This window comes from Thamnophis sirtalis, unplaced genomic scaffold (assembly GCF_051295495.1).
Source record: "Thamnophis sirtalis isolate CommonGarterSnake01/CBP01778 unplaced genomic scaffold, rThaSir2_p1.2 scaffold_6, whole genome shotgun sequence".
NCBI lineage: Eukaryota > Metazoa > Chordata > Lepidosauria > Squamata > Natricidae > Thamnophis > Thamnophis sirtalis.
In genome coordinates this window covers 50,379,034-50,403,523 of record NW_028261386.1, presented here as the reverse complement: position 1 = coordinate 50,403,523, position 24,490 = coordinate 50,379,034, and the positions used below count along the sequence as shown (strand labels likewise).

Here is a 24,490-nt window from a genome sequence, read left to right as displayed (position 1 = left end):
ACCTCGGAAGGATGGAAGGCTGAGTCAACCTTGAGCCGGTGAGATTAGAACCGCTGAACTGCAGATAACAGTCAGCTGAAGTGGCCTGCAGTACTGCACCCTAACCACTGCGCCACTTCGGCTCTTCTAGTAATTAAGTGAAACTACTTGGAGATTATATTAATTTCAATCTTTAACTTATGCCTTCTTTTTAATTTCCTTTATGCTGTCTTTTTAATTTTTCAGATCAAATAAAGCATTTGCAATACATATCTTTATATCTCTGCAGATTCTCTTTGTGATTAGCTTCTATGTGGTCCAGCCAAATGTTTAAATAATCAGAACTGCAGGATTCAGTAATAGAAGTATATCATTTCATTTCCATTTTAGAGCTGCTAATAACAACCAATTAGAAAATTGTAGGAGCTGTGGTATCTTGAAATTATCCACCTGGAATTATTCAACCTAGTTTATGCTTTTCATCACATGATTTAAATTTAATTGGAAAGAAATGGACTTTTGGGGTATGTTTGGGGTGGACAACCAATTGAAGAATCAGATAATTAAGTAGCTTCACACAGGTACATTTTATACTTCAAGTAGACCTTTTTACTACATCATCTTTGTTTTACCTCTTTTAAAGACCAGAAGTTAGCAGAATCAGAGCTTGAAGAGAAGAGAAACTCCTCATGAAGGGGTAGTTATTGAGGTGCTTATCTGGAGCTACATGTATACTTACACATTTCCAAAAAACTTTCCTCCCTTCTGACCCTACTATTTCTTGCAGGCCAATTATACTCCAGACGATTTCTTTTTCTATTAATAAAGATTATTTTAAACTCATAACCTGTTGGGACAGTGGGTTTTTTTCAGTCACCATGTAAAATTGGGAAGGATGCTTGTCTCCTCAAGGTATATTCACCCTCAGTTAGGTTTCAGTATGACTTTGGGTAGCATCAGTCAGTGCTGTTTTAAATGACTGTAGATCCCATTGCTGATCAGCTGCTGTTTGGTGAAGGTCCTTTTGTCAGTCATTGATGGGGGTTGGGAAGAGGATTGTGGACCAGATATAAACCTTATTTGGCAGTGGGCCTAAATCTTCCATGTCTTCTTAATACAAAGAGTTACAGATGAACAAAAAAATGAAATCCTTCATTGAAACCTGGAATTTCTCAGAAGTGTTTTGAAAAAAAGCTTTCCAGTGTAATGCAAACAAAATTAAAACAGTGATCCTAGCTAAACCTCTGTGATCATTTGACATATTGCTGCACGATAATCAGTCTAAAGCTATCCATGCTTTTTGTAACATACTTTAGTGGGTAAGTTATTGTGTCTAGTGCAATTGGGTTTTAGCTGCCCCTTCGGTAGATTGTGTTTACAGCTAATCACAGAGTTCATGGCTACTGGATAAAACACCATAGGGGGAAGAAATTGTCTCCTTAAGCAATTTTCATTGGCAATAACTTTTCAAACAAGCCTTGCATATGCCAAATACTTATCTGTGATTTCCTGCAATTAAATTGGAATGGTGCCAAAATTATGCAACAAGGAGCTCAGCATGCATTTGTCAGCACTCCCTAAATCAAATGCATATTTTAGTGGGATTTCAAAGCTACCCACAAGTCCAGGAACAAGGAGGGCTGCAGAGCTATTTTAAGGAGGTGCCACAGTGTTCCCATCCTTGTTCCAAAGTACTGCTTTAGCTTTGGGCCTGAAACAACATGTCCTTAGCAAAGATTTGTCATAACTCATCCTTTTAGTATTATGAGTTTAAAGTACGAGGTGCACTAATTATGAAACGAGATATGTAGACCTCTTCTTAAAAGCTGTGGCATCTCTGTTACTGAGGTGAAATATTTGTTTCTAGAAATGTTAGTTTTGTCCTTAGCATTATTATATTTGGGGCTGCTGGGTAATGTTCCTCATATGCCCCCTATTTTGTATTTATAAAGGATGGATAATACTTTTGTTTGTTTTATTATGTTATTTTAAGACATAGGCAGGACAATATATTATTTGAGTACAGTGTTGTTTATAAACAGAGATAAATAGAGATAATTAACACTCTTAATGGTTGAATAACTTAAACCTTTAAAAATAAAAATAAGCACTGATGATGTTGCTTGGTTTGGTAAGGAAACGTTTGCAAGAAAACAACCAAGCTCAGAGTGCACCAAAGGACCAACATAAAGGGAAAAAAATACCAATGCTAGTCAGTGTTAATAAGCACAAGTTTTGTTTGATTTTTATATCCAGAACTAAATATGGCATTAGTAAACAATTACAAATTACATCAACATATTTGTTATATGTGTGAAATGCTCCATTTCTTTGTTTTAAGTGTCATGGCTATAAGATATATTTATTTTGGAAGTTCTTATTGTTTTAAAATGTTTTTTTATTGTTTTAATTGTTTTTATACTTTTTGAATTGTAAGCCACCCAGAGTCATTGTTTGAGATGGAGGGAGGAGTGGCTTCAGAAATTGAATGAATGAATAAATGAATGAATGAATTGAAGTGAATGCTTAATATTAAAAGTTTCCATTGGGGTGTTGTTGTACTGTTCTTAATTTTATTATTTATATATTGTATTCTTTTTCTTAAAAAAAGAAAAACTAGACAAAATAAAATAACAGCAACAAAGGGAAGCATTATTTTTTTAAAAAAACCTTGAGTTTCTAATTTTTCCCTTTTTTGTGCTTCTACCAATTTGCATTGTTTTTGAGAGAATGTAGTCCCCCAATACCATCAGTGTTTGTCACAGTTTTGGCAATGTGACTATTATGAGATAAACTCAGATTAAACCCAGGAGCAAAACACAGCACACAGAGCCTTTAGATAATTAATAGTGGTTTATATATACACATATACAGACATACACATGCAAGAGATAAATTTATTACCGCTCAGCTACGGACACAAGGAGAGAAATGAGATACATGATGAGAGAAACACTCTCTAATGGCCACCTATATATAGATACATCTTAAAGGAGAAATGCCTTGTGAAGACCCCACCAGAGTCTTAAAGAGGTGATACCATATATTGCTGAATCATCCTCATTGCATCAGTTTACAGATTACAACCTTGCATCAGTTGACAGCTATTAAATCCTCAGTTACCTGACAGTGTTTTTATTTGTCATGTAATATATTATTTATATGGGAACCAGTCTTGCTTGAATTTAAACTTCTATTTTGAATATATGTTGTTAGTTTTGCCATTGTTGTATATTTTCTAAATTTAAGTTCCTAACCAGGCATTGTTGCAATTATATCTTTCGGCAATGTTGGGCAAAATTTATTCTAACTGTTATGAGCATATGTCCAAAAATTCGTAATTAATTCATAATTTAATAAATTTATATGCCGCCCAATCCCATAGGACTCCTGGCAGCTTATAAATACAAGAAAAATAAAATAAAATAACATATAGGGGAAAATAAAAACAGATTTAAAACAACACACAATGCACTCAACCTAGATGCGAGCTGGACCTCATTCAAGGGTCAACAGCCCCAGGCCTGCCAGAACAGCCAGGTTTTAGTGGCTTTTCGGAAGGCCGAGAGGGTGGGAAGGGTCTGGATCTCTGCAGGCAGATCATTCCACAGGGACAGAGCAGCTACAGAGAAGGCCCTCCCCTGAGGGGCCGCCAGCCGGCATTGTCCGGCCAACGGCACCCAGAGGAGGCCCAGCCTATAAGATCGTATCGGCTGTTGGGAGGTATGTGGCAGGAGGCGGTCTCGCAGATAACCAGGTCCTAGGCCATGTAGGGCTTTAAAGGTAATAACCAGCACCTTGAAGCACATCCGGAGACCGATGGGAAGCCAGTGCAGCTCGTAGAGGATAGGTGTAACGTGGGTGTATCTAGGTACACCTGATATTGCTCGTGCGGCTGCATTCTGGGCCAACTGTAGTCTCCGAACACTCTTCAGGGGCAGCCCCATGTAGAGCACATTGCAGTAGTCAAGCCATGAGGTGACGAGGGCATGAGTGACAATTTGAAGTGCCTCCCTGTGCAGATAGGACCGCAACTGGTGCACCAGGCGAACCTGGGCAAAAGCCCCCCTGGTTACAGCCGACAAATGGTGTTCTAATGTCAGCTGCGAATCCAGGAGGACACCCAAGTTGCAGACCCTCTCTAAGGGGTGTAAGATTTCACCCCCCAGGCTGAGAGATGGAATATCAGGACTATCCTTGGGGGGCAACATCAATAGCCACTCGGTCTTGTCTGGATTGAGTGCCAGTTGTTTACTCCCATCCAGATCCTAACAGCCTCCAGGCACTGGCACATCACTTCAACTGCTTCGCTGAGTTGGCACGGGGTGGACAGATACAGCTGGGTATCGTCCTCATATTGGTGGTATTTAATCCTGTGCCGGCGAATGATCTCCCCCAGCGGCTTCATGTAGATGTTAAATAGGAGGGGGGACAGGACCGAGCCCTGCAGCACCCCGTATTTAAGGGGCCTAGGGGTTGACCTCTGTCCTCCAACCAACACCTACTGCGACCTGTCTGAGGGGTAAGAGGAAAACCACCGTAAAACGGTGCCTCCCACTCCCACCTCCCCCAGTCGTTGCAGAAGGATACAGAAAAAGTTATTATATTTCTCATTGATACATTCTAATGCATAGCAAAGGAACAAGTTGTAATTTTCTTCTGAATTTAATTTTCAAATTTTTTCTCCATTATAGTATGTATATTTTTCCAGTACTTTAAATTTTTTCTCATACCTCCATCGTATGTTATAAATGTTCTTTCTGTTTTTTGGTATTTTCAACATTTGTTACTATAGGATTTTTTTTTAATCTTCGAGATTATTTGTGTAATCATGAACCATCTGTAAGACATTTTTTACCAATTTTCTTTTAGTCGTAAGTTAGGGAAAAATATCTATTTGGTCCACAATTCTTCTCAAGGTTGTGTTGTGGTTATTTCTTTAAGCTTTTGCACCCATCTAATATTATCTTCCCATTTTCCCATCAGATATTATAGACCCAGCTATTTTGCGTCCAGGAAGGCTGGATAAAACACTTTATGTTGGTTTACCACCACCTTTGGATCGCCTTGCAATTTTAAAGACTATTACTAAAGTAAGTTTTTATTTTAAAAAGCAACATTGTATTGTTCTTAACCATGAGTCTAATATATATAGTAATATTTTATATAGTTTTATCTTCCTTGAGGATTGTGAAACTAGCAAGATTGAGGAGAAATGGGTGACTAAATATTTTTCTTGCAAATTTAGTTTCAGTTTCAATGACCTGAGAAGCAATGAAAAAAAATAGTCCATCATCTCATGCAAATGCAGTATGATGCAAGTAGCATTGCTGCCAAAACAATTTTGCAAGAATTATATACAAGGGAAAAGAATCCTTTTTTATTTTTTTCTCTTAAGAACTAAATTTCACAGCATTTTCTTGTTGCTCTTTGTGTCAGAGTTCTGTAGTGTTCTTTTAATGTTAATGCAATTTTGGTAATTTACACCAAATCAAAGTAGAAGTGAACTTCACCATCTCCATAGATAAGCTCATTTGTGAAATGAAATAAGACCTACATTTTTCAAATATATTTCCTACTCTGTCCAATTGGAATGGTTCCAAACATCTTGTTAGAGCGGTGAGTGACATATATTTAATAAAAAAGATGGGAAAGGTTATAATTACTTTTCCTCTAGCTATGTAGTTCTAGAAAAGGACACAATTGACTTACTACAGACTGGAATTTTAATATAACTTGTTCATAACACTGTGCAAATATGCAGAGATTAATCAACAAACATTGTAATGAGTGTACCAAACTACAGTACGAGTCTTTTTTGTCTCAATTGTGAGGGACTTTGCATCTTTAACTACCTAACAACAATAGTAGACTGCAAGAAAAAAGAGAGAGATGGAAAACTGAGATGCTGTCATAACAGCCTTTATATGTATTTATTGGATTTATATCATGTATTTTGTACCAAATATGTTAATCATGTAGATAGCATTCCTTTCACTAATTTTTCTCACAACAAAAACTCTGTGAGGTAGATTGCTCTGAGAAAGAGTAATTGGCCAAAAGTCACCAATTAAACTGAAGATAGGCCAGAGTCTGGCTTCCCTAATCAACACATTAACCACTACACCATATTTTAGACAAAAGGTATAAAGATCTTTTACTTAAACCTAAAAAACCCTAAACAAAATATCTTTAAAAGTCAGGTTAAAACTCTAGCAAATTCAGACATATTTCTTGAGTAAAAATGTGTAGAGGTAAAAGGGGGAAATAAAACAAGAGGGATAAGAGACTGGGAATTAAGCCAAACAAGAAAAGAGTGAAAGAAAGAATTTGTAAATAGCCAAAGAGGGTTAAGTTAAAGAAGAAAGGAAGATAAAATGGGGAGAAAAAAACTTTATTCATTAAAAAACACAATGTTAAGATTGCACTTATTTGTATATTTGCCTAAGAATAAGTCTTTCCCTTCACTCTGCAACTTTTTAAGTAAAATCTTTATTACGGTCAAAGATCAGCAATACACATTAGTTTTTACACTATATTAAAAAAAAATACTAACATTAAGATATAATTAAAAAGTATTGACATTAAAAGTGGATAATAACACAATGGCCCAGAGATTGTTAGAGGAATGTCCAGATAATTGGTACAAGATGGTACTATACTTCTGTAGCCAATTTTTTTCTTATGGACATTGCAGCAGCACAGAACTTTGCCACTGCATGCGTGGTAACCAGGTTAGTGTCCTGGAAGAGAAAGCCTAGATAAAAATTGTCTGCCCTCCCTGGTAATCTCTCTAATAAGGGGAGAATATGTGCAGACCTACAAGCTCTGTATAGCTTGCAGTGTAAGTGCAGTGTCCCTCATTCTATTAATTACTTGCTTTGCTTGCTCAAAACCTAGGGACATTAAGAATAATGGTGAGAGCCCATAAGAGCCCAGCTTGTGATCAATGCAACTTTTTTCTTAAGTGATGTGTAAAGAATGTAACTGCAGCTTTTTCAACAAGAGAAAGGGGCATCTGGGAAACTACTGGGGAAGCAAGTTTCTAAGAGCCGAGGTGGCGCAGTGGTTAAATGCAGCACTGCAGGCTACTTCAGCTGACTGCAGTTCAGCAGTTTGGCTGTTCAAATCTCACCGGCTCAGGGGTGACTCAGCCTTCCATCCTTCCGTGGTGGGTAAAATGAGGACCCGGATTGTTGTTGGGGGCAATATGCTGACTCTGTAAACCGCTTAGAGAGGGCTGAAAGCCCTATGAAACGGTATATAAGTCTAACTGCTATTGCTAATTTTCCTTATAGAGAAGAGGGTTTTTTCGGTAAAAGGTTGGCATATGCAGTTGGTGATGTGATTAAAACTACATCAATGTATGGTGGTGAGATACTCACTCTAAACAAAACTTTGTGTAATAGTACAAAGCAAAAGCTCTGGCGATAGTTTTGCTCTTAGCAATTTGCTTTGCTGAACTGAACAATTTCCAGAGTGCAGTAATAATAAAGCTATTTCTTGCCCATCCTCCTCTCCTCCTGAATCTAATTCTTACATTAATACTAATGTCTAAACCAGAATTTGTGGTTTATAATTAGCTATATTGTGACTTTTTAGACTAGTGTGAAATAAGAGTACTATACTTTTTTGACTTTAAATTGCTAAATCCCACTGAATTCATTGTAGAGGGGATGTCAAATTGGCGGCCTGCAGGCCAGATGTGTCATGCGCAGGCCAAGCCCATCCCAGCTCCTCAAAGGGGAAAAAAAGTCACAATACATCATGTGACGGCAGCGTGACACGGCGAGTTCGATACCCGTGGTATATAGGCTTTCAGCTTCAATATTTTCTACTCAGTAACTCTGAATCTTTTGATACAGTACTGTTTTAACAGAGTAAAGCGTTTGTAATTTTAGGGTTGCCTTGACCTGGTTTTCAAGCAGCCTCTGCAAACTCCTGGTATAGTATCTACCTAGATGTCATTAAAAGTGCAACATTTGCTTAAGTTTTGATTGAACATTTAAATAGGTGTGTTTTAATCTCTAGATTGAAATGTTTATTGCTTTTACATCTGGCTTGTTCAGTGATTTCAGGACTGCGTTACAGTTTATCCCAAGTGCAACGCAAACAGGGAGCTTAGAGACTGCAGTCCAGAGATTGCATTCCCCATTGTATTGTCATGTATTAATCCTGCCATGAAGAGGTTCAAGATTGCATGGTGATTTTTCTTGGCTGAATGAATCTGACTTTCTGAAAACCTATTCCAAATATAATTTCGTATATCTCAGTGTGAGCATAAATTTATGTTTGTAGCCAGCTGTCTAGAAATCATCCAATTTAGGCAATCACACCATCCTCTCATATTGAAAAAGGACAGGAGGGTTCTTCGGGTTGCATTAATGATTGCTGGCGCTGATGAGAGGGTGAAGCCAAATTACATAATAAGTTAACTTTTGGTGGCATATGTCAGCATTGCAGTACTTCGTGTACTACTTGTTTTTTAATTCAATAGATTTGTTACTCTGTAACATATGACACATATGGAGAAAGGCCAATGGAGTCTTCATAAATTATGGCATTGCCTATTGAATGTGGATTCTCTCTTCTGATGGGAACAAGAATTATGTATATCATATTACAAGAACAATATAAATCTCATGTTGGCCCTCACAAATGCTTCTTTGTGCCAGATGGAACAGAGCTGAAGCAAAAACAAACTTGATTTTTCCGTTGTGCTAAGCAGGTCAAGTGTGGCGGCAGCCTGTGGCCTCAGGACTGAATGCAGCCTCCCAGCCCTTTTTCTGGAACCTTCTCTGATCATGACTGATGAAAATTAATAATACAATTGCTTGGCCTTTTTGAGGTAGAAAATAAATATGGAAGTTGATAAGTTGGTAACCTGGTTATTTACTGAATTTGGCTTTCCCATTGACTTTGCTGATCAGAAAGTAGCAAAAGGCAATCACGTGATCTTGGGGCACAGCAATGGTCATAAATATGAACCAGTTGCCAAGCAACTGAATTTTGATCACATGATCATGGGGATGCTAGAAAGGTGGTAACTATGAAAAACAGGCATAAATCACTTTTTTCAGTGCTGTTGTAATTTTGAACAGTCACTAAATGAACTGTTGTAAGTCGAGCGCTACCTGTACTTAGCAGATCCTGGAAGGGGCATGTTAATTGTGATCCTTAGCAACCCTTAGCAACTAAAAGAATGTCTATAAGGCTTAGCAGGAGGAAAGAATCCAGCCAATGTGGTTAACTTGTTTTGTGTGTAAATGGAAGTTAGTGCTTATAGCATGGCTTATAGAGATAATCCTTATTTAGCAATCTTGTTTAGCAATCATTTGCATACAACTGTGGTGACAAATAATTTTATGACTAATTCCCATAAGATGAAGATTGTAAACACACATGTGGTGTCATGTAAAACTGAGTTACTGATCCTAATTGTGATTGTTAAACAAGGACTATCTAGAACAGGGGTGTCAAACTCGCGTTGTCACAGTGGCGTCATGTGATGTATCGGGACTTCTTTTCACTAAAGGGGGCATGGGCATGGCCAGTGTATGATATATCCGGCCCACAGGCTGCGAGTTTGACAGCCCTGATCTACAGCAATAAACTACAGTTTGTAATCATGACTTGACATTGGTTTACTGGTTCTTATGATACACAAATAACACTATTAATGTGTTGACAAAGCCGTCAGTTAATGTAAGTTTAGTGTTTCTTAATTAAATTGTAAGAAATACCTTTTCTATCAAACAAATGTTTCCTATAGATTTCTGGAATAATTGGGTGTAGTTTGGATTGATAAATTTTAAATAGAGCATAATTCTGCAGATGTATTGTCCCATGCCTGATCAGCACCACCAAAAAAATGTTTGTATGATGGATATTGGTATGCTATTTAGTCTGTTTGTGAAAGGTCAGATAATTTATATTTAAAATTACCATTATAATTTAAATTTATATTTATATTCTTTATTAGTTGGAGATACAAAGCTCTGCCCCACAATCCCTATTCATGGCAGCTTTCTGCTGTATATGGCTGGGACTTTATTTGCTGTCACTTTTACTGAGGAACAGATTCTTCTAACCACAGCCCAGTTACTTTTTGCTTCAGAAGAAGAGAGTTGAAAACTCTCCCATGGCATCTGAAATATGTGGCATACTAGACCCCCTGCTATAGAGAAAAAAACATCTAGGTAGAATTTCTGTTATGTGTATTGCAGCTAAAATCAATTGGATAAGCATTAGAAGGATAGTTGGAAAAGGAAAAAAGAAAATCAGGAGCAAAGATATAAAGAACAGATCTAACCATAATATAAACTAACAAAAGAACCTAAATCACATTTCCCAGAAGTTAAGAACCAGTTGCCCAATCCTGGTTGAATGAGAAGATATTAGTCATCTAGCTCAATTCCAAAGTTCCAAGTTCCAAAGTTCCGGGTTTTCCTTAGGTGACTAATATCTCCTCATTCAACCTGGATTGGCCAACTGATTCTTAACCTTTGGGAGAGATTTCCTTCTCCTATATAGAATAAAGAAGAAAGGCACAATAGTGGCTGCTTCCTCCTTCTTCCATAGTAGATAAGGCGAGGGGGTGGGGGAAACCTATTCTGCTTGCTTAGAGTTTGCATTTCCCCAGCTTTGCTGGAGACTGCTCCTTATTTAGACTGGCAGGTTTAGTTTGGGACAAGCAAGTTCATATTTGAATCTGTGAAAGTATTTTTAATTTTTCACACTATTATAATTTCTCAGGCCTCCTTATGACCTGTGCCTAAGTGGTAAGCATTTTTATAAGGATTGTTTTCCTGCATTGCAAATCTAAACCCAGTAAGTGTATTAGAATCACTTTTCTCTTTCTATCAGGATAATTAGTTATTGCCTCTTTCTTTAAATGCATGTAGATATTGTTGTGTCTAATCATGCAAGGAATAAGTTTATTGTTTATGTTGATTAAAATTATTCTTTAAATTAAAATATCATTTTCAGTTCTCTATGACATAAGGAGGAGGAGCTTTTCTTCTCCAAAATCCCTGGAAACGCTGTCCCTCAACACCAGGCATCCCCAGTTCTGCTGGCTGGAGGATTCTGGGAGTTGAAGTCCACAAGTCTTAAAGTTGCCAAATTTGAAGACTTCTACTCAACACTATTCCTCTCACAGTATAGCAGGGAGTCTCTTTCTGTATGTAAAAAGAGGAGTAATAAGACCCCAAGGAATGAAATAACTGCAATTCTTTGCATGAAGACAGTACAATATCTTAAAGCAACTGCTGACCTTGTTTTACAAAATGAGATGGGAAGGGTTGGCCAACCTAATTCAGCCTATGGATCACAGGTTCTGCATCATTTATTATATTTCTAGAAAAACTTGCAGAAGCAGAGTTTTGCCCATGGCATTTATTACCCAATCTCTCTCTAAAACAAGTCCCATCAGCTACATGAAATAACCATTTAATTAGAACGTCAGATATAATCTTTCAGTTGGAGAAGTCCTCTATGCATAACTACATAACTACAGAATAGAATAACTATTCAGAACTACAAAGATATGAAGACATAACCATTCAAGAGTCCTACTCTATGTACTTTATGTCAGATGATCTAGAATTCTGACTTTCTGCTGACTTCCTATTGTCTGTGTTTATGGAAAACTGGCAGGGAACCAGTGGTGGGATTCAAAACATTTTACTACCGGTTCTGTGGGCATGGCTTGGTGAGCATGGCAGGGAAAGGCTACTGCAAAATCCCCATTCCCTCCCAATCATCTGGGACTCGGGAGGCAGAGAATAGATGGGGGCGGGACCAGTCAGAGGTGGTATTTACCAGTTCTCTGAACTACTCAAAATTTCGACTACCGGTTTTCCACAACTGGTCAGAACCTACTGAATGCCACCTCTGCAGGGAACATTGGAAATTGGGGTCACATGACTGTAGAGATGCTGCAACAGCCAGAATTCTGAATTATCACTAATACAGAGCCATCATAACATTGAACAGTCATTGACCCAGTAGTCATTAAATGACGATTCCCTGTATTTCTTCCACAAGATCAGACTCATAACTCAGGAGTGCACATAATTGTAGCATTGCTCCTACAAAATGCTTTTAGTATAATTTAACTTTATATCCTCATCTTGAAACCAAAATAAAGACCAAGCCCAAATCATATGTATTAAATCTTTTAACTAATTCCAGCATAAGAAAATCTGATAGCCAATGTTGTTGTTTCTTCAACAACCACAGAGATGCCCAATAAACATGAAAAAGGGTTTTTTAATGAATTAGTTCTATTTTAATGTTATAAGTCCCTAGAATTCTATTCTAAATTTCAATTAGAATCCTACTCTAAATTTATAAGATCTTAGAATGCTATTTCTTAAAATGTCAGGGTTTTAAAAAATAAAATAAAATAGGATATTCCAGTTTTTAGTTCCAGATTTCTTGTAAATTGTCAATGTTTATCTTCAAAATCCTCTTCAACAATTTGAATAAATGCACTTAATTTTAAGTTTCTCTGAGATATTTTCTGTACACCTTATAATTTAGAAGGCTGCCAATGTACCAAACCCAAATTCAGTAATCAACAAACATTTTAATTTGGATCTATTACAGCTAAGCTATTTCAAACAATCCAAATTCTTTTTGTAGTGAGTCAATCCTTTTTTTAAAAAAAACTTTAAAGATCAATTCATCTAAATATTCTTTCCGCCTATGTAGTTAAAGAACTTCCATATTAAAATTATGATTATCACAAAGAGGTAGTTTTTTATAAGAAACAAGATTAAGCTTAACACTCTTGCTATACTCTTCCAAATTATTTTGCTGATGATTAAAATGACATGCTGATTAAAATGAATGAGTTGGGTGGCCATTAAAATCTCCTTAATAAATAAAATGAATTAAATAGAATAAAATTTGAACCAAGTATTTGACAGATTTTCAGAGATCAAAAGATAGCATTCTATTTGTGGCCCTCTTAATCTTTATTCCTTCTTAAATTATTTTCCTGTGATAGTGGAGACAGCAGCCAGACTGGGTTTGCTCCATCCAGTAACCAATTGGACTGAACCAATCTACACTTATGATGTCATCAGGCCCTTGTGGCTCCTCCCCAGTTCAGACTCAGTCCAACCAGGACTGGTTCTGAGAATTGATCTCTCCTCCAAATTTTAACTTTATAATGTTAATTGGGGATTTTTTACAATTGCCAGAAAACTAAATCAAATTTCTCAGATTGAATTGTAAAAATATCTACCATCCACCTGGTATTACAAGATGTTAGAATTTTTAATAAAACTGGATTGTGCAAGGTAAACTAAACAAGGAAATAACCTCTGTACTAGGGTTATAATCAAATGTTTATTGTCAGCAGCTAAGAAAGATATTGAACAATAACTAGTACAACTACTTGCAACTTTGCTCAGTTTCACTAATGTGGCTACATACACTTCCTAAAGCAAGAAGGGAAATTTATGTTTCAGATATTCATCTCACTAAATATATGTTACCAGCAACGTGAAAGAGCCAGTTTAATATAGTGGCTAAGGCATTAGGCTAGAAATTGTGATAATTTGAGTCCTTGGGCATGAAACTAATTTGGTGACCCTGAGTTCTCTCAGGTTTAAGCTGGAAACTGTGGCAAACAGTTTCTCAAACATTCTGTCAAGTAAACCACAAGAACAAGTCCAGACAGTTGCCAGGAGTCAACACTGACTTGAATACGAATGTATATGTGTTCCCTTTCCATAGAAGTCATAATTCCATTTTAATAAAAACCCATCTCCCATCAGGGGCCTTTCCTGCTTTCATAAATAATTTCTTTTAACATTAATGGTCCAACTAGGTTTTCCCAATGGGTAATTTCTTGGGAAATCATTACATTTATTTTATTTTAAAAAGTATAAATGGGAGACACACATGCAGTACAATATGTACACAAGGGGTAAGACTTCATCACAATAACACAATGCTGCTTTCATCAGTTTGTCCACTGCCCACCTCCACTGCTGTTGCTGCTGGCCATCTGGAACAGGGCTTTTGAGTGAAATACTCCAGCTGTAATACTGTCCCTCGAAGGAATATAGTTCTCTCTTCCATTGATATTGAGACTAGTTGTTTTGTTCAACTTCACTGTTGTATGATGACATTTTTTCCAATGCTTATTTTCAAAATAAAATGTTGTTTTTCTCTTGCTTTAAAACTTGCTTTCTGTGATTCTTTAATATCTGTAAAGTTAACTTATTATCTTGAATTATTGGTCTCTTTGGGAAGCTTTCACATTCAAAATGCAACTCAGAAATCTTATATATAAATTAAATAATGTCATTTCTCATATGTATCGAAGTAATTGAATGTCTTTTTTATGCTTACAGGATGGAACTGTACCCCCACTTGATACTGATGTGCACCTAGAAGAAATTGCTGACAATCCCTGCTGTGATTGCTTTACGTGAGTAATATCCTCTTTGGAAACAGTTTTGAGAGGAGATAAAGGAACGTGTATGCTCTGGAGCAGACTTCTTCAGAATTAATAGTTTAGTTAATTGCAGGGAAGAAGGATCATTTCCAAGATAAAACATGTGAGTCACAGGGTGGTATATGTATTATTAATATATATGGCTGCATTAGTAGAAGCTGGATTCTCCTTACACTTATATTGAAACTTTCAGCATGATTGTAGATGTTTGCTTACATTATAAACATTTAGTGCTCAAAATTAGAAACAAATATAACTGCAAATACAAATGCAGTGATTTCTTAGTTTTTAAACTCTTGAATCCTAGATCTTTTTTAAAAATAAAATAAAATCCTTGAAGGTAGCCCGGCCTTCAGGAGGACATATTTCCTTACTTCCATCGTAGAATTCTATGTATATTTATTCCATTATGTCAATATCAAACTATGTCAAAAGCACTTATTAAATAGCTCTCCATACTGTTTCGAGATTTTAAAAAATTCAGTAAAAACCATTCATTTTTAAATTGCATTAATTTTTATTTTACAGATTAATCCATTAGCATGTCAGCTTTAGACAAAAGAAAGTTGGTTATTAATGATTTTAAGAGGGAGAGAAGGCCTCCTTGTTTAAAAGAGGCAATTATTAGATTATTAGATTTCTAATTAAAACTCCAGCACTGGATCTCTCAGATTAGCAACTATAAGGATCATATGATAAGATGGTCGTCACTTCTCCATTGGGGACAGTTCTGAAGAATAGAGATTATTTTGACTCATTTCAAAATGGCTTCAGAGCTTTAAAGCATTTCTTTACTATGATAGAGTGATATCCCTTTATTTTCTGCAACCCTAAAATTCCCTTCCTCTATTTTCTCAAGAACCATTCCATGAAATGGATTAAGTCGAGTCACAGTAATTAGCCCAAAGTTATCCAGTTGGCTTCTGTGGCTAAAACAAGATTAAAATTCTTAATTTCTAGGCCAGCATCATAACTACACTACTATAAAATGGCTCTGTTTGATATTGGTGAGCCTGATCTTTATTTAAATATTGTCGGGGAAGTATGATTTTACTCATTTGAACATTGCTGTGGCATCTTTCTCCAATGCCTTTTCTGTAAGCTAAATATACCAAATTCTTTAACGTTCCTTATGGAGCTTGATTTCCAGAACCTGCACTACTAGCACTTAGACTTACCGTATTTTCCAGCGTATAAGACACACCAGAGTATAAGACGCACCTTAATTTTGGGGGAGGAAATCAGGGCAAAAACTCTTTCCCAGCAGCATCCATCAGTATTCATCTGGCTAACGTCTTTACTACCTCGGTTAGAGCCTGATTCCCGAAGCTGCCTGGGGAACTGCGCTGAAAGCCTTTTCAGTGAAAGCGTTTTTGGGCTGTAGGGTCCCCTCCCCGATTCCAAAAAGGGTTCGTGCAGAGGTCAAACAAGTGCATTGTGTTTCAGGTGGCAGGCAGTTCCAGCACGCACTACCACCTGAAAATGCTTTCCTTCCCAGTTCCCCGGTGCACATCGCAGAGCCACGTGCCCTCCTCCTCCTCTACAGACTTGCTGCCTGTTTTCTCCTGGCCAGAATCTTCGGCTGGGGGAGGCAGAGAGAAAAGCGAGAGGGCAGCGCAGCCGGGCGAAGGCGCAGGAGCCAGGCACGGACACAGGGCAGGCAGATTGGAGGCAGCCGGCTGATAGCCAGCTTGGCTGCTGGCCACCCAGAGTGCACAGGCAGCAAAGGAAGCCCACATCGTGGCTCTATTAAGATGTGCATTTTGTGGTGGGGCACAATTTGGGGGTGACCGATGGGGCAGGGGATCGGGTGCCCTGGCAGCCGCTTCTTGGAGCCCACTGCCGACGCCCTTAAGTGTCGCTGCTAGCAACCATGGTTTGTGCCCCCTCTTCGGGATAACAGCCAACAGGAGAGGAGAAGCAGCTTGCCAGGCAAAGTTTCACCTCCCCTGTCCCAACGAGCGAGGGGAGGGGAGAGTCCAGCAATGCCGGGGGCACTTCTTCACCACTGGCAGGGATGCCGGGTACCTCATCCCCTGTCCCACCTGCCATCCCCAAATTGTGCCCCACCACGAAATGCGCATCATAATAGAGTCTAGCAGCTCCTTTGCATCTCTTGGCTGGTCTTTGCAGGGAAAACCTTGCACAGTGAAGAAAAACTTCATGAGAAGATTTTCTTTACTGTGCAAGATGTTTCGCTGCACAGACCGGCCAAGAGAGAGAAGTGGTGGAGCTGCCAGACTCGAATAAGATGCGTGCCCCACCCCATCCCCTGTCCCACCTGCCACCCCAAAATTGTGCCCGAACATCTTTCTTGAGTCTGGCAGCTCCACCATTTCTCTCTCTTGGCTGTTCTGTGCATGGAAACATCTCGCTGCTGCTGCTCAACCTCCTCGAGACATGTAGGCAGGAGGTAGCGTCGGCCATGACGCGGGTTTCCTTTGCTGCCTGTGCACTCCAGGTGGCCAGCAGCCAAGCCACCAAGCCAGTAATTAGCCAGCTGCCTCTAATTTGCCTGCCCTGTGTCTGCGCCCAGCTCCTGCGCCCTCACCCGACTGTGCTGCCCTCTCGCTTTTCTCCCTGCCTCCCCCAACCGACGGTGCTGGTGGCGAGTCTGTAGAGGAGGAGGAGGGCACATGGCTCTGTGATGTGCACCGGGTGGGAAGGAAAGCATTTTCAGGTGGCAGCGCGTACTGGAACCACCTGCCACCTGAAACAATGCACTTGTTTGGCCTCTGCACGCGCCCTTTTTGGAAGGAGGAGACTCTACAGCCCATAACGCTTTCATTGAAAAGGCTTTCATCATGGTTCCCCAGGCAGCTTTGGGAATCAGGCTCCATGTGAAAGTGAGGATCCCTGCTGCATGGAAACCTCCGAAAATGCAATGTGTGGAGCAGGTGGGTGGAGCTACATTTGGAATAAAAGACGCACCCAGATTTTTATCATCTTTTTTGGGGGGAAAAGGTCCGTCTTATACTCCGAAAAATACAGTATATACCCCTTCACAGTGCTTTACAGTCCTTTCTAAGCAGTTTACAAAGTTAGCATATTGCCCCAACAATCTGGGTCCTCATTTTACCAACCTCAAAAGGATGGAAGGCTGAGTCAATCTTGAGCCTAGTGAGTTTCGATCTGCCAAACTGCTGGCAGCCGGTGATCAGCAGAGGTAGCCTGCAGTACTGCACTGTAGCCACTGCGCCACTGTGGCTCTTTACCATCTTGCTAGCACTCCTAGGAACTGACTTCAATTTGTCACTGTCCTTTTTCAATGGTAGTATCTAGAACTGGCCAGTGTCCCAAATGGGATCTGATCTGGATAGAATAAAGTATAACATTTTTCCACTCTTGTGGACTCTGTGCTCTGATTAATGCACTTCCCATTAGCTTTTCCTTTATTACATCAGCATCATTCTGCTAGCTTATTCTGCAACCACATGCATGTGGTTGCAAAGAACTTCAGTTCTTTTTCACATGTGCTACTGCCAGGTCAGTCCTTCCCTATTCTTTAGTTCTGCTTTATATTTTTCCCACCCAGATGCTGAACTCTTCATGTTGTATTAAATTCCATTTTATTTATTTCAGCCCATTCCAGTCCATATTCTAGGTCTTTTTGAATCTACTATCCCTTGTTTAAAGTATTACCCACCCCTTCAGGTTTTCTGCCACTTGCAAAGTCTGAACTGTCTTTCAAGCTGCTGATAAAAATGTTAAACAGCGCATGACTTACGATATGGCCCTGTGGCACACACACAACACACCTTGATAATCTAATATGTTTATCTGGGATTGATTTTGACTTTGGATCAACAGTGACCCAGAGATTTCGGTTGCTACAGAAGGTAGCAGGCAGATTGGTCTGTGGAAAAACAGCATTTTATCTGTGCTACAACCATTTATAGTGTCTGCCAGGTTATTTCAATTCCAAGAATTCAACCCCATTGGGTGCATTGGATTCATGTAACAACCATGTGGTTCTCTTAGCCATGTCATTTGCTTAGTGGCCATGGTGACTGGTCATGGCTCTATGACCATTGTAAAATTGAGTCATGTCGCATGGTACCTCAACTTATGACCGCAACAACTTAGGACTGAAATTCCGTATGAATTTCCAAATTAATAATTCATTTTTAAGTTGATCTGCCTGTCTTGGAACACATGAACAGATTTTTAAATATGTCTGTCGAACAACTTCTTAAAGGGACAAGCTGCTGCCATTGAATATTAGCAATTATTTGGTTATGTTTTTCTGTATTTCATGATTTTTATCTTAGTATAATTGCTTTTCTTTTTTCTTTTCTTTATAGGGGAGCAGATCTTTCAGCTCTAGTGCGAGAAGCTTCTGTTTGTGCCCTGAAACAGCAAATGACACTGTTCAGCCCTGCAAACAAGAACAGTAAGGAGGGGGAAATGGCACCTTACAACTTTATTTCTTTATTATTATTTCTTATTAAATTTATATTGCCACCTGTTCATCCATGGTGACTCAAGGCAGCTTACATAATTTAAAAACACTTTTAAATAAACAATGAAACAGATAAAAGAAGTAGATAAATTAATATAATAAAATCACCCCCACCCCAGTTTAAGGCAGATTTTCTTAATAACCAGATGTTAAAGAACCTTTGGATGTTTTCATTATTTTATTTGAGAGTTCTCACAGGAGTGCAGAATTGTGATATGATTGTTCTAAATCAAAGGGACATTAAAAACAGTGAAAAGAAGTTATTAATTAAAGGCTTGGTAGGCATGAAAATGTTAGTATTTCTTTATCTACACTAAGATGCCTAGCACTATAATGTTTTTTTTAAAAAAATCCGTAAGTATAAAGGAAAAAAGAGGACAAAATATCCAAAACACCGAAATGTGCATCGGTTGACCCTGACAGCATTGACCCTCTGTAAAAAGTAGGATAAAATGTAGGATGCTGTTGCAAGACTAAGAAGATACGGTTAGAGGCAGTCTAGAAAAGAATTGAGCATCACAGTCTTCAGCAGTCAAAACAGTACAGGTAGTCCGCAATTATGGCCACAATAGTGCCCAAAATGTATGTTGTTAGGTGAGAAATTTGTTAAGTGAGTTTTGTCCCATTTTACGACTTTTCTTGACACATTTGTTACGCGAATCACTGCAGTTTTGAAATTAATAACACAGTTGTTCAATGGGTCTGGCTTCCCCATTGACTTTGCTTGTCAGAAGGTCGCAAAAGGGGATTGCCTGACCCCAGGATGTTGCAACCGTCATAAATGTGAGTCAGTTGTCAAGCATCTGAATGTACTGTAAATCACGTGACCATGGGGATGCTGCAACAGTCATAAGTGTGAAAAATGTTCATGTCACTTTTTCCAGTGCTGTTGTAACTTCAAACGGTCACTAAATGAACTATTGTAAATCGAGGACTACCTTTAAACAATTTGGAACTTAACTGAACTAGGGATGTGATTCAGAATAAAATACACTGATATGTAGAACTCTCTTTGGTACAAGAAAAAATGCAGAAATGCAGCTGGAATTTCAGTCTGGCATGCAAAGAGTTGCTCTTGCTAAATAGAAACTTGAGCAAGCAGTATAATTCAAGCAAACTTTTCCATTTCTGTCTCTTTTCTGCCAATCATTAATAAACAAATCTATGGTAATGATTACTAGAAGCTTTGTGAAATAATCCTGGTAATGCATGGCCACTAGTATAATTGCCTCTTTTGTTTGTAGACACTTTAGAGCAAGGAAGAACCAGGAGGTTATAGAAACTAAATTACTCTCGCCTAAATATTTTCAAGCAGTTTCCTCTCAGTATGATCTAATAAATAATTTGGATTCAGTTCCAAACAATATGACATCTGTTTTCAGATTCAAGATTAAAGACAAATCACAAAGTGAAGAGGATTAGCTAGTTCTTTACTTTTCATTAATGCCAATAGATCAAAGATTTATTTCCACAATTTACATTCTACATTAATGCAATGCTTGTAAAGGTTAGGTTTTAAATTAATTAAAATTAATTAAAAGGAAAAGTTTACTGTACTGTTATGTTATGAGGGTTTTAGCTGGGTTAGATGTAATGAACATCTTCAAATGCTTTTGTGGGTGTGTTTCCCCCCCTAAAAATAGTGTTTTCCAAATAGCACTTGTGCCTCTGGTTTTCTTGCTACGTTTCATTTTTTGCAGGCAAACCCTGGAAGAATAGAATAAGGTTAATTGCTTTAGCTGGGAATGCAGAATTAGATTAGATTAGAAATAATTATATTGTTGAAAGTAGTCCTTGACTTACAACCACAGTTGCAACCAAAATATCCATTGCTAACTAAGACAAGGTTAAGTGAGTTGTGTTCAATTTTAAGCCCTTTTTTGCCACAGTCTTTAAGCAAATCACTGCTATTGGTAAGTGAATCACATGGTCATTAAGCAACTCCGACTTTGTTCATTGACTTTGTTTGTCAAAAGCTGACTGAGTAGGTTACAAATGGCGATCACATGACCTGGGGATGCTGCAACCATTGTAAATACTTTGCAAATATGCTGCTTGCCATGCACCTGAATTTTGGACAGATGATCATAAGATGCTGGGTTAGTCATAAGTGCAAGACCAGTTGTGAGTAACTTTTTTTGGTGCTCTTGAAATTTCGAACAATCACTAAACAACTGGTTGTATGTTGAGGGCTACCTATATAATATACTATTTTCACTCATGTAGTTTTATGTGTAAATAAGCCTTTATAAAGTACCAGTTAATAGGCAAAAGCTAAGGAGAGTTCCAAACAAGGTAGCCATAGACCCTATGATTAAAAAAGAGAAAAATACATTAGTATTAATTTTAAAAACCAAGTCCTGGTTTTATCACCTTTTAGCTGATGGTGATATTAAAATCCTGTGATGAATTATTTATTAAGTACATCCTTATTTTTTAATGGAGGAAGGAGAAAGGGCACATGTTACTTCACTATGTTTCAGTGCTGTCTTAATATATAATACAGGGCAAAGTCTTAGGCACTTTTGAGCAGACAGCTGCCTTCATTGAGGGTTTTTTTTTCAACAATTTCATAACTTTAGCAAATAAGCATAGAAATGCATGAAAAAGAAGTACAGAGAAAAAAATAGTTCGGTGGCAAATTGTCTTATTAATAAAGAACTTCTTGTTTCTCCTTCCATTCTTAATATTTTGTTGATCAATAAGCATTTTATTTTATCAAAGTTATCATTTTCTTCAATTATAGTGAGTGTTTCTTGTACTACAGTTTTCACAGGAGAAATCAGAGTTGGCAAAAAACATTTTGAAGAAGCTTTTAAGAAAGTGAAATCCTCTATAACTAAAAAGGTAAGTAATACTTTTAAATTTTCAGTTGGTGATCCAGATTGTTCATAGAACATTATAAAGAAATATGCATGGCCTGGAGCTTCATACTTCTTTAAAATTTCACCCAGGCTCCCTAGCCCCATTAATTAAGGTTTATAAAACTAAGGTTACTGCTATGCTCTTGCATGGAACAGAAGTTTGGGGTCTATACTCAACCACAGTCCTAGAACAAACACAGTCCCAGCACTTGAGATGTATTGTGGGTGTAGATCCAAGAACATCTGCTGCAGCAGTTGTAGCTGAATTGGGAATTCATACAATTCATGCACTATCCAAAATTAGAGCATATAACTACAGGTGCAAAGTCAATGAAATGGAGACTGATAGACTCACCAAGTTATTTCTACTAGAGCAAATAAAATTACAATCACAAATCTCCTGGATCACCAATCTAACAAATTTTGTAAGAAGCTATGGCCTTCCTGTCTCTGGCATAACAGAACAACTCAAAAAAAGAGCTGCTCAAAGAATTAAGGATATCTAAGCACAAAATGATATAGCTATCCCTAGTAAGTTGGGTAACTTGAAATAGCTGAGTAAAAAACAAACATACTTTTCAAGTAAACAGCTATTTGAAGTTACAACTGCCAAAACATCTTAGGGAGATATTTACGTGAGCAAGATTCAAACAGCTTGACACAATGGTCAGATATGGGAGATTCCATTTTATACCCAGATGTTCTTAGGAGAAGGGAGTCCTTGAAGTAACCTATTCCTAGGCTTTCTTCTTCATCATCATCATCATCATCATCATCATCATCATCATCATCATCAATTTAGCCATTGTCTATCTATTGCAGGATGAAGGTCTCTTTCACATGTTTCCTTACAGGGCTTTATAGCTCTTTTAATTGCACCAAAAGCCTATTGGAAGTCAGTGCAGCTATTGGAGGAGAGGTTTTGTATGACATCATGAGATAAACCCATAACTATCTGTACTGCTGCATTCTGGATTAGTTGAAGCTTACAGAGAGTTTTCAAGGGTATCCCTATGTAGAGCCTGTTACAGTAATCTAGTCAGGAAGTGTAATAAGATGTGAAAATAACCTTGAGGTGGTAAAAGAAGATCCACAATGAAGACAATGGTGGGATATGAAAAAATCTTAATCCAAAGCAGGACTGCAATTTGAGGAGGTTTCTGACTTGAGCCTCTTTCTCTTGAACATAAAGGCAGGAAGGGGAAGGACACATTCTATAACCTAATAAAAATGTACTTTTAATGTTCATAACTTGGTTTCCTGGTGTGGAGTATCTTATAGGAGGTGACCAAAGCATGATTAAATATAAGGGTCTCCTGATCGAGGAATGGATGCAACTTGTGCACAAGATACCGCTTTGCAAAGGCTTCCTTGGCCACAGCTACAACCTCCTCTTCAAACAAGAGTTATGCGTTTGGAGAATACACAATGTTAGGAACGCCTGATGTGAATAGAGATTTATTTTTTAAAAAAAACTTCAGTTCCTCATATGACATGAGTTTGCACGAGATTGCTGATCTCAACACTTGGCTCTCAACACTTAGCTCTCTTAATATTGACTTCTGAATTAAACCATAGCAATCTTTTACATTGTGATTACAGTTCTACTTTGCCTAGTTTCTTTTAAGCAGCTTTTAAGTAGGAACATGCTGATAGGAACTGCTGAGGCAGTAATCTGCATATTTTAATCTACTGATGTAACAGTGTGACACCAATTTATAAAAGAAAAAGGAAAAACAAATTAAATTACTAGTGCTTTAAAGTATTGTATTATTAAAATATTTTCAATTTTTCCTCTATTTATTGTCATTATTAGGACCAAATAATGTATGAAGAGCTGCGCCAATCATTGAACTGGTGACACAGAAGACTCCTAATGCTTGCCATGCATTCTCCTGATCCTATTTCCCTGAAGACCTTTTCTGTTATAAGACATGATCTCAGTTTTGTATGCCTATAATTTCAGAATTGTTCAACTTCTTCTAAAGGATTTATATGTTAGCATATAAGCTAGCTCTTCCGTTAGCAGCAGGGCTCTTTCAAAAGCCATCTCTGTGATAGAGCTCTCTGCCTGATGTCAGCAGATCCAAGTCCTGAAAGACTATTTGAATGCCTAGGAATCTGTTGCCAAATAGCACAATACACTTAGTAAGTGAATCACTGATTTGCTATAAATTATGCAAATTCCCACTATCTATATTTCAAGTAAAAGACAATACAAAAGTAGTCAGGCATTATAGCCTCCCCTTGTGAGGTTTAGTTTAGGTTTTATTTGACTTGTATGCTGCCCTATTCCTGGAAGACTCAGGGTGGCTAACAATCAGAAGGGGAGGGAGTACAAAAATAAAAATAGAAAACAGAAATTTAAAATACAACAGTCATAACCTTGAAGGGGGCTGGATAGCTCAACAGCCCCAGGCCTGCCAGAACAGCCAGGTCTTAGTTGCTTTGCGGAAGGCCGGAAGGGTGGTAAGGGTCCGGATCCCAACGGGGAGATCGTTCCAGAGGGCCGGAGCAGCCACAGAGAAGGCCCTCCCCCGGGGAGTCGACAGCCAACATTGGCTGGCAGATGGAATTCGGAGGAGGCCTAGTCTGTGGGATCTAATAGGTCTTTGGGAGGTGACTGGCAGGAGGCGGTCTCTCAAGTAACCAGGTACGATACCATGTAGGAACGTACATGCGTGTATGTATTGTTAGATAATACAACAA

The 24,490-nt window shown here is 38.1% G+C and overlaps 1 protein-coding gene across 2 annotated transcripts in view; it reads left to right on the top strand.

Moving 5' to 3' along the window:
• NVL (nuclear VCP like) overlaps positions 1-24,038 on the top strand; it is a 57,013-nt gene extending 32,975 nt beyond the window's left edge. The window contains exons 19-23 of one of the 2 annotated variants that reach the window (XM_087717845.1): positions 4,966-5,072; positions 14,352-14,428; positions 18,760-18,848; positions 21,685-21,764; positions 23,598-24,038. In XM_087717845.1, coding sequence (XP_087573971.1) covers positions 4,966-5,072; positions 14,352-14,428; positions 18,760-18,848; positions 21,685-21,764; positions 23,598-23,642 — 398 coding nt within the window. In that variant the 3' untranslated portion in view covers positions 23,643-24,038. Of the gene's footprint in view, positions 1-4,965; positions 5,073-14,351; positions 14,429-18,759; positions 18,849-21,663; positions 21,765-23,597 lie in introns of both variants that reach the window. The other variant, XM_087717844.1, reaches the window with a different exon arrangement.
• Positions 24,039-24,490: the final 452 nt, after the last annotated feature.